Genomic DNA, 16,406 nt, shown 5'->3' with positions numbered 1-16,406 from the left:
CTCTACTATATTTAATGATAGTTACTGTGTGTTTTAATTTTATTCAGAGGTGTTGGTGCCATGGAAATAGTTGCTATGGATATGAAGCTTAGAGGAATGTACATTGCTCGACAGCTGAGCTTTACTGGAGTGACCTTCAAAATTGAGGAAGTTCTTCTTTCTCAGAGCTATGTTAAAATGTATAACAAAGCAGTCAAACTGGTAAGCCTTTTTTCCTTAACTCCTAGTATTTTTAATGTACCCGCTGATGTTTTTGTTAGTTTTGTCCAGTGTAATGTCTGTCAGCTCACAGTATATTTCTGCCGTAAAATAACAAGATAAATTACTGGATCCTTATTTTCCCAGTTTTCTCTGTTACAGTAACTTAAATAACCCTTTATAGCAGAGCATGCGTAGCTTTAAAAATCAACATAACTGTTTCCTAAAATTACTGTATTAGTTAATAGGAATTTTGAGACAGCTCTGTGTGAGTGTCCTAAAAAACATTTGTTTAGAGGTTCCCAAGTTACTGAAAATGCTTCATTGAATTAATGTTAAATGGTGTCTTACACATTCTTTTGATTGAATTAGTCATATTGAAGTAATTCACACTCGAAGATTGAAATATCTGTTGATTGTGTGCCTTCAGTGGGTCATTGCTCGAGAGCGGTTTCAGCAAGCTGCAGATCTGATTGATGCTGAGCAGAGAATGAAGAAATCCATGTGGGGTCAGTTCTGGTCTGCTCACCAGAGATTTTTCAAATACTTGTGCATAGCGTCCAAAGTTAAAAGAGTTGTGCAACTAGCTCGAGAAGAAATCAAGAATGGAAAAGTAAGTTGGAGAATGCATTAACAGATGTGTCTTTGGTTTTGTGTTTTAGTCTTTTGGGTGTTGAGGTTTTCTACTTATAAAAGCCTTTGTTTCTAAAGGATAGTTGTAAGAGTATTAACAGTGAGACTTTAAAAAATACATTTTTACGACAATAAAAGCAATATGTATTTATAAAGAATTTGGATAGCTCAAAAAGGTGGTATAAACAAATAAACATCACTATAACTTGGCTGTCCATAGATGTAACCACTGATATCATGGATATGTAATACTGCAAAGGTTTTTCGTTTTTGGCGAATATATATCTACTTAAAGCACAAAAAACTGGAGCAGGGGCTTCAGTAGTGTTCACTGCTGTAATACTATCACCTGGCTAAGTGTTTTACATATAGCGCATTTCAAATATGCAAAATAAAGACATTGGTACACATGTACAAAATGGGTAATTCTTGTTTGAAATCTTTTAATTTATTTATTTTTGACCATGCTGTGTGTTTGTTGCTGCATGGGCTTTTCTCTGATTGCAGTACTTGGGCTTCTCATTGCCGTGACTTCTCTTGTTATGGAGCATGGACTCTAGGGCATGTGGGTTTCAGTAGTTGTGGCTCAAGGGCTTAGTTGCTCTGTGGCATGTGGAATCCTCCCGGATCAGGGATAGAACCCATGTCTGCTACATTGTCAAGTGGATTCTTTACCACTGAGCTACCAGGGAAGCCTTGAAATCTTTTTTTAAAACTAAATGTGTAAAATATGTTGTAAGAAACCACATACATATTTTTATTTATAATTAATAACATTCTTTTTTTTCCTCCAGTGTGTTGTAATTGGTCTGCAGTCTACGGGAGAAGCTAGAACATTAGAAGCCTTGGAAGAGGGCGGGGGAGAATTGAATGATTTTGTTTCAACTGCCAAGTAATGTTTATAGTTTTGAGTCTTTACTAAGATTAGTTTAAATGTTAGCATTTCCTGGAGACAAAATTTTTGCCTTTTAAATTTAAGTTTTTCTGATCTGAGTTTTCATAATCCTGTGTATCCATAGCAATATATCTATTGAAAAACAGTAACATAGAAATACTGAAATGTTAAGTATTTTAACATTGTATGTCCAGTGTTTGGACTAATGGAAGGGCTTGATTTCTGTTTTGTACATCTTGGAATTCTGACAGCTTGGTTTAAGTTTCAGTTTTGTCTTTGCTCTGTGTGTTTGAAAGCACAAATACACAAAGCTGTATAATAATGGTTTCGTTTGTCCCAGTTTATTATGCTTTCATGTCAGCATTGCAGATAATTCTTGAAAAGTCAAAAGAATTTTAAGAAAGGCTTTAGACGTTACTTTTTGCTTTGTGTAACCAAACAATTCCAACTCTGGGAGTAAAACTAGTAAAATAACTTTTGCCACCATGATATCTTTTGCCTTAGGGGATACATGCAAGTGGCTCCTTTTAAGACATAATTTAAAACTCCTTTAAATTCAGAGCATGCACCTGCTAATCTGTATCTTGCCTAGTACTGCCTCGGAGATGATAGGTACTACATGGCTAGTGCAGCAGTTGACATGGCTATTCCAGTATGAGATGACCGTCAAGTATGAAATATGCACCAAGTTTCAAAGACTTAAGGAAATAGAATGTAAAACATTTCATTGTGACATTTTATAGTGACAGGTTGTTTTCTGTAACTTTTTAATGTAGCTCCTGAAAGTGAAAGTCGCTCAGTCCTGTTCGACTCTTTGTGACCCCATGGACTGTACAGTCCATGGAATTCTCTAGACCGGAATACTGGAGTGGGTAGCCTTTCTGTTCTCCAGGGGATCTTCCCAACCCAGGGAACGAACCCAGATCTCCTGCAGTACAGGCATGCAGGCACATTCTTTGCCAGCTGAGCCAAGAAGGGAACCCACGAATACTGGAGTGGATAGCCTATCCCTTCTCCAGCGGATCTTCCTGACCCAGTAATCGAACTGGGGTCTCCTGCATTGCAGGCGGATTTTTTACCAACTGAGGTATCAGGGAAGCCCTAATGCAGCTTCTTTGCTAAGTCGCTTCAGTCGTGTCCGACTCTGTGCGACCCCATAGACGGCAGCCCACTAGGCTCCTCTGTCCCTGGGATCCTCCAGGCAAGAATACTGGAGTGGGTTGCCATTTCCTTCTCCAGTGCATAAAAGTGAAAAGTGAAGTCGCTCAGTCGTGCCAGACTCTTAGCAACCCCATGGACTGCAGCCTACCGGGCTCCTCTGTCCATGGGATTTTCCAGGCAAGAGTACTGGAGTGGGGTGCCATTGCCTTCTCCTAATGCAGCTTCTAGAAAGTGTAAAAGTTGTGCTTGGTTTGCATTACATTTCAGTTGGATAGTCTTGCCTAGAATACTGAAATTCTTCTGACCTGGATTATCAGTATCTTATAAGATTGAATAAACTATTTTTTTGTTTTTGTTTTTCAGTAAGACATAGATTTAATTATTTTAACTCTTTCACATACCTGAAAATGGAAATACATGTGAAATAAATTGGTTAAAGGATTGTTAAAGTCCTTTATATTCAGAGTCCAGCTGTTCTGAGTCACCTTTTGACTCAGTCCCTTATGTTCCGTTTTTCCACATGGAGTCCTCCTGTGCTGCAGCATTTCTGAAAAAGAAACCATTGGTGCTGAGTTCCTAAGCTGGCTTTATTATGTGAAGCTAACCAACTTGTGGTATCCAATTTGGAGATGCTGCTAATAAAGTGTACTTATTTTAAGCAAATACTTTCAGTAATATTTTATATATAATAATTTTGCATACTGAGCCACTGACTATCACTTTTTTATCTCTCGTACGAACAGAGGAGTGTTACAGTCACTCATTGAAAAACACTTCCCTGCTCCGGATAGAAAAAAGCTTTATAGTTTGCTGGGAATTGATTTGACAGCTCCAAGTAACAGCAGTTCACCAAGAGATAGTCCTTGTAAGGAAAATAAAACAAAGAAGCGGAAAGGTGAGTACTTTCCTTTAAATGGTGCTAGAAGTAATATAAACTTGAGCATTTTGATGTAAGCTGTATTTTGGGTGTGTACTGCCTTCAAAAGACGCTTACTCCTTGGAAGGAAAGTTATGACCAACCTAGACAGCATATTAAAAAGCAGACACATTACTTTGTCAGCAAAGTTCCGTCTAGTCAAGGCTATGGTTTTTCCAGTGGTCATGTATGGATGTGAGAGTTGGACTATAAAGAAAGCTGAGCGCTGAAGAATTGATGCTTTTGAACTGTGGTGTTGGAGAAGACTCTTGAGAGTCCCTTGGATTGCAAGGAGATCCAACCAGTCCATCCTAAAGGAGATCAGTCCTAGGTGTTCATTGGAAGGACTGATGCTGAAGCTGAAACTCCAATACTTTGACCACCTGATGTGAAGAGCTGACTCATTTGAAAAGACCCTGATGCTGGGAAAGATTGAAGGCTGGAGGAGAAGGGGACAACAGAGAATGAGATGGTTGGATGGCATCACCGATGCAATGGACATGACTTTGAGTCATGGTGATGGACAGGGAGGCCTGGCATGCTGTGGTTCATGGGGTCCCAAAGACTCAGACATGACTGAGCGACTGAACTGAACTGCCTTCCTTAAATTGGATCATGTAGTGTTTGGTTTGTTTTTAAAGGAAGTGTCTTTTATTTATTTGACTGCGAGTCTTGTGGGATCTGAGTTCCCTGACCAGGGATTGAATCTGGGGTCAAAAAGCACGGAGTCCTAACCAGTGGACCACCAGGGAATTCCCATGGCCCATGTCATTTTGAATGCACAAGTAATCCCCATTTTATATTGGGGCTTTAATAGTTTGGTGCTAGGCACTGTGTTGAGCACTGCCCACACATAGTCTTGTTTAACTGCAAGGGATCCATATGAAAGGCTTTATTTTTTCAGTTTTAATAGACAGGAAATTAAGGCACAGAAAGAGGTCAGGCGATATCCTTAGGTTCACACCACTACTGGTTGATAAATGGGGAACCAAAATCTGGACCTTTCTGTTGTTGATGCTGTGTGTGTGGGTGTGTGAGAGTATGTGTGTGCATGCATGCGTGCTCAGTCTCTTCAGTCGTGTCCGATTCTTTGCAACCCTGTGGACTGTAACCTGCCAGGCTCCCCTTTCCATGGGGATTCTCCCGACAGGAATACTGGAGTGGGTTGCCATGCCTTCCTCCAGGGCATCTTCCTGACCCAGGAATCAAACCCACGTCTCCTGCATTGCAGGCAGATTCTTTACCCACTGAGCCACCTGGGAAGCCTGTGTGTTTATATAGTCTTCTTTAAAGAGACTTTTGTTAGTTTATTACTGAATTACTAGGCATACACTTATTTATGTTTGTTAGACATTTTATAAAAATTGCAAAGTTGGATTTGTGTTTAGGTGCTTACTAAACTCTTTGCCTGGATAAGGCAGTGGCACCCCACTCCAGTACTGTTGCCTGGAAAATCCCATGGATGGAGGAGCCTGGTAGGCTGCAGTCCATGGGGTTGCTAAGAGTTGGACACGACTGAGCAACTTCACTTTCACTTTTCATGCATTGGAGAAGGAAATGGCAACCCTCTCCAGTGTTCTTACCTGGAGAATCCCAGGGACGGGGGAGCCTGGTGGGCTGCTGTCTATGGGGTTGCACAGAGTCGGACATGACTGAAGCGACTTAGCAAGCTCTTTGCCTTTTAGAAGTTAACATCTCAGGCTCTCTCCAAAATGCTGATAAGAACATACATGATGCTGTGTGTTCTAAATACAGTGCCTGACACTTTAAATTTTCATCTGTTGCAAGAAATGCTTTTTCCCTTATATTTTTAATATGCCTGAAAGCAGGTTGGGTATTATAACTGGCATTATTTTTTATTTTGGTGACACAAAAAGTAATGCTGTGACCTAGAGTCAGTGACCTGTTAGAGTGGTCAGTGGATGGCCATGTTTCCCTTTTCTAAATTATCTTCTCACCATTTCGTTGGTATGTGAACCTTTTTAATGTTCTTCTCAGTTTTGATTAGTTTACTCTAGATATCTTCTATGAATTTCCAGTAAGATAATTCAGATTAGCACCTTGTTTAACTTTTAAAAATGCAGTTTTGTAGATTTTTGGGGTAGTATTCCATAAAGTATTTAAGTAGTTTAAAAACCTGTAATTATTAGGCCTTGTCTCTCAACCTGATACACACATTCTGACAATGCCAGAGATTGTTTCATCTTTGTTGTCCTGAATTTTAAAACTTGTGCGTTTGAAGGCTGTCTTGAGTTAATATTTATTATGTACATAATTTCTCCTAAAAATAATTATATATAACCTGATTTTTTACAGGAGTCCAAAAGGCTATACTTGTTCATTGTTTTTGTATGCTGCTGCTGCTGCTTGGTTGATTCAGTCATGTTTGACTCTGTGCAACCCTGTGGACTGCAGCCTGCCAGGCTTCTGTCCATGGCATTCTCTAGGCAAGAGTAGTAGAATGGTGTGCCTTCCCCTCTTCCTTGTTCTTATATACTTATGCAAATACTTTTCTTCTGTAGTTTTCTTTTGAATTAGTTAACTGTACTTAATGAACTAAATATAATTTCCTAACTTTTACCACAGTGCATTTTGACTCTCTTGTTTGGGTTTTGTGGGCAGGTGAAGAAATAACTCGAGAAGCCAAAAAAGCACGAAAAATAGGTGGCCTTACTGGTAGCAGTTCTGATGATAGTGGAAGTGAATCTGATGCCTCTGATAATGAAGAAAGTGACTATGAGAGCTCTAAAAACATGAGTTCTGGAGATGATGATGATTTCAACCCATTCAGAGATGAGTCTAGTGAGGATGATGAAGATGGTAAGTTCTTTAATATTTTAAATATAAACTAAAGGGTCCTTAATTCTGTGTATTTGAAATGGGATATTGTACTAAAACCTTTTCTTTTCCTATAAAAATTATCAGACAGATTCTAATCTTTGCTTTGTGGGAGCTCCAAGCTTGTCTGTCTTCTGGCAGTTGAGCTCATTTATGAAAGGTCATGATGTCAATTTTGTTCAATTATGTTTAACCTCAAACCATGGCATTTACCTCATGGTGTATGGATGTACTGGACTGCTATAGTTGGTGGTGGTTTACAAGTTGTCGGTCAACAATACAAAAAAACTCAATGGTGGTTTCCTTTGAAAATTCCGTACCTGCGTTAACAGATGATTTATGTCTTTCCTTAACTTTCAGATCCCTGGTTAATCAGAAAAGATCATAAGAAAAACAAAGATAAAAAAAAAAGGAAAAGTATAGATCCAGATTCTATTCAAAGTGCCTTATTAGCGTCAGGTCTTGGATCAAAACGACCTAGTTTTTCTTCTACACCAGTTATTTCACCTGCTCCTAACAGTGCACCAGGTAACCACCTGGATGTTTGCTTTGTCTGTGAAATGTACTTTCAAACAAAACAAATATTTAAACTGTGTACTGATTTTTAACACATGTACTTTATCTAGCTAACAGTAACACCAACAGCAACAGTAGCCTTATAACAAGTCAAGATGCCGTGGAAAGGGCCCAACAGATGAAGAAAGACCTACTTGATAAACTAGAAAAATTAGCTGAAGACCTCCCTCCTAATACCCTGGATGAACTTATTGATGAACTTGGTGGCCCTGAAAATGTTGCTGAGGTAAATATGACTTGAACACCGTTGATTCTGTCCTAGGTAATTTTTTTTTTTTTTGTCACTTACAAACCCTTTAGAATGAATAATATATTGTTTCCTCATAAAATTATCTAACATCCTCTCTGAGATCTGAGAACCCTGTTCTACTCTAGTTGTCATCCTAGAGCAAGTGAGTTCCTTCCCCTAGTGTCTTGAGTATCTGCCCCAAGACTCAGATCTGTGTTATTGCCCCTGTCACACACAGCCTTTGTTGTCATTGCCACATGTTGGTTTTCTCCACTGAATCTGGACTTTTCAGAACCAGGCTTTATGTCGCAGTGTTTCATCTCCCCCGCCCGGCTCCTGGTGCGGGAGAGGATGCACAGTGCACGTTGGCTTCCTTCTCCCTTTCACCTCCACCATGTTTCTCTAGTGGGAGTCCTAAACTTCCTGCACCATACTCAGATACCTTAACTGTAAGCAACATTGTTTGACTTTGCAGATGACTGGCCGCAAGGGGAGGGTCGTAAGCAATGATGATGGAAGCATATCTTATGAGTCAAGATCTGAACTTGATGTTCCTGTGGAAATACTAAATATTACAGAAAAACAAAGATTTATGGATGGAGATAAGGTATGTTTTTCTAGGATGCGTTTTGGTGAAAAGAATTATGCCCGTACATTTCAGTTAATCTTTAGGTTTTTTTCTTTTAATAAAAATCATGTATGTTGAATGTTCTTTTTTTTTTAAACTAATAGTAATTACTGAACATTTTACATGTTTTCATTATTTTCTTGTAAGTTGAATGCAGTAAGGGTCATGCACAGAATAAGATGCCGCTCTTTTGGGGCCTTTAAAAGTCTTTAATCAGAATATTAATATGTTCTTTCAGGTCATATTAGTGGTCATATATCTAATGCTTACTTGAGTGTCAGTATAATCTTGAATCTAGAGATATATTTAAGCATGCCTAGATTACTAGGATTCTTTAGTTTTGCTGTTTCTTATCCTGCTCTGCTGTGTTCTATTAGGATGATTTACTCTGAATGAATGTACACTTGCTTATTTAATGACTGCAGAGGTTGTGGTTGCCTTCAGAGGCCCTTTCTGTATGCTCTTATTGTTAAGTAAACTTCATGAATTGTAAGAGTCTCAGATCAGTTCTTCCTCCATCTAGTTGGAATTGCTCATTAAGCGTTTGCTGATGAGTTTGCTAAAAAATAGGTAGGTGTAACACTTCAGCCTCATTCTTTAATCTGAAAGGGGTAGAATAAAATCTTATATCTTTATCCACATTTTGCTCTGTATTTAAAAAATTCTTTTACTTCTGCAAGTGGAAAACAGATGATAGTTATTACCGTTATCAAAGTTATCTTTTAAGTGTATTTAAAGCTCTTGTTCCGGAGAAGGCAATGGCAACCCACTCCAGTACTCTTGCCTGGAGAATCCCATGGACGGAGGAGCCTGTTAGGCTACAGTCCATGGGGTCGCTAAGAGTCTGACAGGACTGAGCGACTTCATTTTCACTTTTCGCTTTCATACACTGGAGACGGAATGGCAACCCACTCTAGTGTTCTTGCCTAGGGAAATCCCAGGGACAGAGGAGCCTGTTGGGTTGCCGTCTTTGGGGTCGCACAGCATCTGACACGACTTAGCAGCAGCAGCAGCAAAGCTCTTGTTACGTATTTTAAAGATTGTAGGTAGAGGTATCAATTATTTTATTTATTTGTTTCACTAGTAATTTAGGCCCATATCCATTAGGAATTATGTATTAGTTGGGATCACGTTTGGCTGTTAAGTGACAGAAAACCCACTATCACAATGACTTAAAGTGGAAGTTCATTTTTCACATGTAGAAATTTTGTTAGGTCAGCACTGACATGACCCCTTGAAGACTAGGTCTCTTCTGTCTTGATACTTTATATGCAGACTTGGATTTCCAGGTTAACCTCCATATTCCATGACAGCTATTTCACATTCAGTCATTACTGAATGTGTTTCAGCCAGCAGAGAGGAAAAAAGAGGAAGACATATCTTCAATTAGGGACATTTCCTGGACATTGTCCATGTGACCTGCTGGGTTGAGTGTGCCCACACTTAGCTGTAAGGGAGACTGGAAATGTAGTCTTGATTTTGAGTGTTCTTGTAACCATGCACAGCTAAAATGAAGGGTTCTATAATTTATGGAGAATACGTAGTGGTGGATGTTTTCCTGCTTGTCTTTGTGCAAAAGTGATCTTTTATTTTTTCTCCTTACTCTTGATACAGAATATTGCTATCATCTCAGAAGCTGCCAGCTCAGGTATTTCATTACAAGCGGATAGAAGGGCTAAAAATCAAAGGCGAAGAGTTCATATGACTCTGGAGTTACCATGGAGTGCTGATAGAGCAATTCAGCAATTTGGTAAATCCTGCACTGAATTTCATTTCATTGGGGAAAATACTTTAATATTGGACATAGTAAAACTTGACGCGTGTGTCGGTTTTGGAGATACTTAGGTATTGCATGTACCTTAAAGAATAGAGTACATCATGAATGTATTTTCTTAGTCATAAAAGCTGTAAAAGACCTGAAGTAGGGCTTTCTGGCTTTATATTCAAGAATGGGGCTCCTTAGGAATATCCTTCTTGCAGACCTCTGGGGATGTATATTACCTGTGTCAGCAGCTGCCACTTGATGTCCTTTTCAACCCCCAGTGGCTTGAGTGAGGGCACATTGCTCCTCCCTTCCCCTCCATCTTCATGTCCCATGACCTGGCAATTAAAAAAAAAAAAGAAAAGAAAAATTTAAAAAAATTTTTCTTTGAGAATCCAGAGCAGCTGTGCATCAGCAACATTGTGGTCATCCAAACTGGGGTAGCACTTAAGCGATTATCACTTAACAGTTTTATGGGAGTTTTTGTTCTCTTGCAATGAGGAGTGTTACTCTGAATACAAATGTTGTTCAAGTCATTGTTTGCAATTTTTTCCTTTTTGGGGAATTGGGGTGATTACATTCTTTACTTTTTCAGGATACCAGCTTACTCTTAAGTGCTAGGAATAGATCTCATAACACTAGTACTGAGCAAACACAATCAGTGATTTTTTTTTTTAATGTCGTTACAGGACGAACTCATAGATCAAATCAAGTTACCGCTCCTGAATATGTCTTTCTGATTTCTGAATTGGCAGGAGAACAAAGATTTGCATCTATTGTTGCTAAAAGACTTGAGAGTTTGGTAAGTTTTTTAGTTACATAGATGTGTGTAAAAAATGGTGTATGTTACTTGTCTTCTCTGCTTTGATTGGAAATTTTATGTTTGGATAGGGCGCACTTACACATGGAGACAGAAGAGCAACAGAATCTAGAGATCTGAGCCGGTTCAACTTCGATAATAAGGTACATTTCAGCTGTCAGTATCCCTGAGAAATTGTGGCAGTGTATGGTGTCTATGAGGAACAGAAAGGTCAAGTGGTTACTGTTTAAAACTTTTAAGTTGCCTCCTCTTACGATTTTGCTGTAAAATCATGGCTTCCTGCAAGATGGAAAGCAATTAGGTCTTCGGTGATCAAATGTGCTGTATAATGATCTCTTGCTGTGGGAAAAGAGGATTATAAGAAATACTTGTGGATGAATCAAGTAGGAGTTCCCAGTAGTAAAGAAAGTTGTTTATTTATTGAATGCCTGCTGTGTGCAAAGGTGTGAATGAGGCACTAGGCTATGTAAAGTTTACATAAAGGTAATTGAGTCCTGCTATTTTTTACTGTTTGATACAATAGTAGTTTTTATAGCATTCATTTGGTCATGTAATTGAAGAGTATCCAAATGCTGAAACTGGTTAAATGTCTTTGCTTTTTTATTGCAGTATGGAAGAAATGCTTTAGAAATTGTCATGAAATCCATTGTAAACCTAGATTCTCCTATGGTATCACCACCTCCAGACTATCCTGGAGAATTCTTTAAAGGTAACTCTTAAAAATAATCATAAAAAAGGAAAATGAGTACTGACAAGCCTCACCTTTTAGAAGGTACTAAAACCCATTCTAAGAGGTGCTGTTGCTTTCATACATAAAATGTATGAAATTTAGAAATTGATGGTTATCAGACACCTAAATTGACCTCTTACAATAAGCAGTAGATTTACTAAATTTCATTCAGGTAAAGTGACTTTACTCTTGAGTTTATTGCATGTTGTATAACTTTAGATTACTAGAGGAAAAATAGTTTTGTTAGATTAATTGAAGATGACTATGTCAAATAACTTTTTGCATTTAATTTTAAGTATCTGGGTAAATCTGTGAAGGTTAGTGGGGAATGTAAATATTGATAAAATTGGCCATATATTAATAGTTGTTAAAACTGGATAATGGGTACATGTGGGTTCATAGAATATTCTCTCTTTACATTTGTGTATATTTGGAAATTTTTATATTAAAGAAGTCCTAAATAGTGCTACAGAAATTCTTAGATGTGTAGATTTTACCCCATTAATATTAGTAGGCTGAGAGATTTCAGTAGTTCAGGAAACTGAAAGTATTTTGGAGAATAAATAGATGTAAGATACTTGAAACATTGTCATTATTAAGTTAGCGTTTTTTACTAGGAAGTCCTTTCCAGTTGAACTGGTATTTACTGTTGGTAGTAGTCCATATTGACACAGCTGGCAGGGCTGTTTATAACCATTGATGGCATTTAACAAAACAAAAACCTATAAAACCTTAGCCCTGTTCTTTTTCTCCCTCTCCCTTTCCTTCTTTTCTTTTTGTCTGGTCATTGGAGGGATTGTCAAAACGACTCACCGATTTAGTTCTAGTTCTGAAATAGTGCATGTTATTTATTCATTGTCAGTAATGAAAACTAATCCGAAAGTAAATAATGAGGAGCCAATACTCTGTTTAACTACCTGCCCACTTCCACTCTCATCTGGTAAGGTTACAAATGTTGACAGTTTGAACAGGAGCAGACTAACAAATCCTTGTCCGTGTTTGTCTAAACACAGAGCTTTTTAAAAACATACTACTTGAAACGTACTTTTCTCAGTATATCACAGACATACATCTCTCATAAGTCATTAGCTATAGCATGAACACGTTTTTAACAATTGTGTAATATTCTCCATCTAGCTTATGTAACAGTTCTTCAGTTATTCCTTTATTGATATTCAAGTAGTTTTAATTTTTTTTGCATCACAAAGTGCTGGAATTATAACGGCTACTCTTCTATTCAGAAGAATTCCTTCTATTCATGTAATTTCTTCATAGAATGGGTTCCTAAAATGAGGACTTTTTGCATTGGAGCTCTTTGGCTACAGAGTTGTCATGTCACTTGCAGAATCTAAACATTTTAAGCATGTAGCAGTCTAGCTAACTAAATAAACATGTAAATAGGATATAATTATGTTTCTTATTTCCCTTTTCTCTTTCTTAAACCCGTATTCAGTAAGTCTGGGTTGGGCCTGGAGACCATTATTTTTTTTTTTAATTTTATAAATCATCCTCTTAGTAACATAATTCAGAACATGTTGACCGTTACACTTGTTGCTTATCTTTTGCATCTCCTTGTCAATACTGATAGGTAATGTTTGAAAAGGAAACATGATTATTTCCTTATTTACACAGTTATTTAATCACTATCCTGCTGTGTATTCAAAATTCAAAATTGATTCTGTGAGCAGAGCAGCTTTGTAGCCTAGAATCTCCACTGCCAAAGATTGTTGTTGGAAAGATAAGACATCTTAGTGAAAACAGTATGTATAATGTGAAGTTAGAGTTCTAGGATTTTGAAGTGCCTAAAGATCTTTAGGGTCTGTGCGTTCCTTTTAATTCAGCTAATAGGAATTATGGAAGATAAGTATGCTAAAACTTGATCTGGTTTAATTAGTTAGGTAACAGCTCATTGAGTCATTTGAGCTGTAACATTTTTTATAAATTTGTTTTATTTTAGATGTTCGACAAGGACTGATAGGAGTTGGTCTAATAAATGTAGAAGATCGTTCAGGAATTCTTACTCTAGATAAAGGTAATAATATGAGTTTCATATATGTACATAACTGTTGCTGTATCATTACAGCCCATTTTGTTGTTTGTTTTTGTCAATTTGAAGGGGAAGTTTCAAGTCTGTTGGTCTGTCTCTCAGTACTTAGTGTTCACAAAGCATTCCTGCTACTGTGTTTATTCAAAAAATTAGACCTCTATTCTCCTCTCTCTTGTATCAGCAGTTCTCAAACTAGGTTGCAGGTATGAGCAACTGTTGAGCTTTTTGAAAGTACTTAAGCCAGGCCAGGAGCTCAGGCAGTGGTCATTTTCCAGAGCTCTAGGGCATTCTACTTGTGCAGCAAAAGTTGAGCTTCACTGACTTGTGGCACTTAATAACTTTACAAGTTATGACTTAATGTTGGAAAGCATTCTTATGTGCTAAATTGTATTCATATTTTCAGTAAGTGAAGTTGAAGATGCAAAAATCTAATTTGGCAAACATCTTTTGACCACACAGTATAGCTGTACTAATAGCTAGAGATAGAAGCGGTCAAAGTATAGGCCTGTTCTGGAAACAGTACAAGAATTGTGAGGGAAGACTTTGGAGACGAAAGTGAGACTTGAACTAGGCTGAGATGAATAAACTTGTTAAACTGCCATTTGAATGCCTTAAATCGTTCATAAAATTTTGTCATTGCAGATTATAACAACATAGGAAAATTCTTAAACAGAATTTTGGGCATGGAAGTGCATCAACAGAATGCACTATTTCAGTATTTCGCAGACACACTTACTGCAGTCGTTCAAAATGCCAAAAAAAATGGAAGATACGATATGGGAATCTTAGGTAAGTTGGGAAATTTTTAAAATGTCATGTGTATTCCTGATGAAAAATTATTTTATACTTATATGTTGCTTTTTCTTATTCAAGATCTTGGTTCTGGGGATGAAAAAGTGAGGAAAAGTGATGTTAAGAAGTTTCTGACTCCAGGATATTCAACATCTGGCCATGTAGAATTATACACAGTACGTCTGTAAAATGTGCACATTCAAGTATAGTGTGCTTTTCTGATAGACATCCTAAGAAGTGAGTTTAATTTAAATTTCATTACTATTTTTTTTTACAGATAAGTGTGGAGAGGGGAATGTCCTGGGAGGAAGCTACCAAGATTTGGGCTGAGCTGACAGGACCAGATGATGGCTTTTATTTGTCATTGCAAGTAAGACTTGTTTCCTTTAAATCTTAATTGTTAAGATAATGTGTTTTCATTGCCATCATTGTAATTATGTTTGCTTTGTACTGATTTTCCACCTGTATTTAGCTTTTTCTATTATGATAATTTATCATTGTAAGCGTGATACATTTTTAATAGTTTTTGAGGAGTATTATTAAATGCAAGTTTTAAATTATTACATATTTGAGGACTTCCCTGGCAGTCCAGTGGTTAAGACTCCATGTTTCCACTGCAGGGGGCATGGGTTCTGTCCTTGGTCAAGAAACAGATTCTCCTTACCACTCAGCATGGCCCCCCAAAATTGCATATTCTTAGTAAATTGAACTCCCCCCCCCCCCATAGTATAGTGTGACCTTCTCTAGTCATACTAATGCTTTATGTCTTCAGGATTCAGTTTTCAGTTGCTAATGTAATAACTACTGTCATTAGTTTAGTACTTGCATGTGGACAAAGCTCAGGGGAGAGAGAATATGGTGTACATAATTTACATTCAGACGTACACACGTACACACACAGACGAGTGCATATTTATTTGTCCTGATTAAAACTGTGGAATTTTAGTTTCACCTTTTCTCTGATACTTTGGTCTTCTTTCTTCCACACCAATAATCCTTGTGCTTCAGGGCACATAGGATGATAAAATCTTATGGGCACTCTACCCCAATATTCCTGAAAATACTTTTTATTTTATTTATTTTATTTTATTTTATTTTTAAACTTTACAATATTGTATTGGTTCTGCCATACATCGAAATGAATCTGCCACAGGCATACACGTGTTCCCCATCCTGAACCCTCCTCTCTCCTCCCTCCCCATACCATCCCTCTGGGTCGTCCCAGTGCACCAGCCCCAAGCATCCAGTATCGTGCATCGAACCTGGACTGGCGTGAAAATACTTTTTAAAAATAACTTGTTTGCATATACCTTCCCCCATTCTATTTTAAAAATAGTTATACTATTTCTGCATGTTGGCATCTGACAATGATATAGTATACTCTTCTTTTAACCCTTAATTAATCTTAGTTCTATAGATAATGACAGTTTTACCAGACATGAAGTCTATTATTTCACATTTTCTTTTCTTGAATATCTTAAAAGATGGTACTATGTACTCTTCTGAGATAGAGTTGCTGTCAGAGTTTGATAGTGTTCTAATTTCCTTTCCCTGTTTGTATTTAATTGTTCTTTGGTGCCTGTATGTATAAAGGATTCTTTAAAGTTTGGTAATTTTATTAGAGTTTATCTTCTGTTAGTCATTCTTGGTCAGTATTCTCAGGCAGGTGGTATGCTCTTTTAATATGTAGTTTCAGATCTTTATTTTAGAAAGTTTCTGAATTATTTGTATTTGTAAAATATTTAGTATTTTCTTGAATTTCTCCATTACTAGGACTCCTCTTACCACACTTTAGATCTTTACTTTGCCTTTTATATTTATTTTCTCTTGAATTCTTTTTAATCTTTATTTCTTTTTCTTTAACAGCTTTATTGAGATATAATTCACATACTGTACAGTTCACTCACTTAAGTGTATAATTTAATGATTTCTGGCATATTACAGAATTTTTTAAAGTTAGGGTAAAATACATAACTTGCCGTTTTATCCATTTTAAAGTGTACGATTTAGTGGCATTGATTATATTCACAGTACTGTCCAGCCATCACCATTACACAACTCCCCCAGCCTCTGATAACCTCTCATCTCTTTTCTGTCTATAAATTTGCATATCTTGGTACCTCATATAAATGGACTCATGCAACATATGACATTTGTGTGTGGCTTCTTTCACTCAGCATA

The 16,406-nt window shown here is 37.3% G+C and overlaps 1 protein-coding gene across 1 annotated transcript in view; it reads left to right on the top strand.

Annotated features, from left to right (window-relative positions):
- Positions 1 to 16,406, top strand: part of SBNO1 (strawberry notch homolog 1) — a 57,060-nt gene that overhangs the window by 26,970 nt on the left and 13,684 nt on the right. The window contains 16 exon segments of the mRNA XM_027566973.1: positions 48 to 201; positions 629 to 811; positions 1,626 to 1,723; positions 3,631 to 3,782; positions 6,426 to 6,623; positions 7,002 to 7,169; positions 7,268 to 7,443; positions 7,922 to 8,053; positions 9,689 to 9,824; positions 10,526 to 10,638; positions 10,728 to 10,799; positions 11,266 to 11,365; positions 13,344 to 13,418; positions 14,076 to 14,222; positions 14,307 to 14,401; positions 14,503 to 14,595. Coding sequence (XP_027422774.1) covers positions 48 to 201; positions 629 to 811; positions 1,626 to 1,723; positions 3,631 to 3,782; positions 6,426 to 6,623; positions 7,002 to 7,169; positions 7,268 to 7,443; positions 7,922 to 8,053; positions 9,689 to 9,824; positions 10,526 to 10,638; positions 10,728 to 10,799; positions 11,266 to 11,365; positions 13,344 to 13,418; positions 14,076 to 14,222; positions 14,307 to 14,401; positions 14,503 to 14,595 — 2,092 coding nt within the window.

Source organism: Bos indicus x Bos taurus, chromosome 17, assembly GCF_003369695.1.
Source record: "Bos indicus x Bos taurus breed Angus x Brahman F1 hybrid chromosome 17, Bos_hybrid_MaternalHap_v2.0, whole genome shotgun sequence".
Lineage (NCBI taxonomy): Eukaryota > Metazoa > Chordata > Mammalia > Artiodactyla > Bovidae > Bos > Bos indicus x Bos taurus.
The sequence above is the reverse complement of the archived record's forward strand: the minus strand, read 5'-3'. Positions and strand labels throughout refer to the sequence as shown.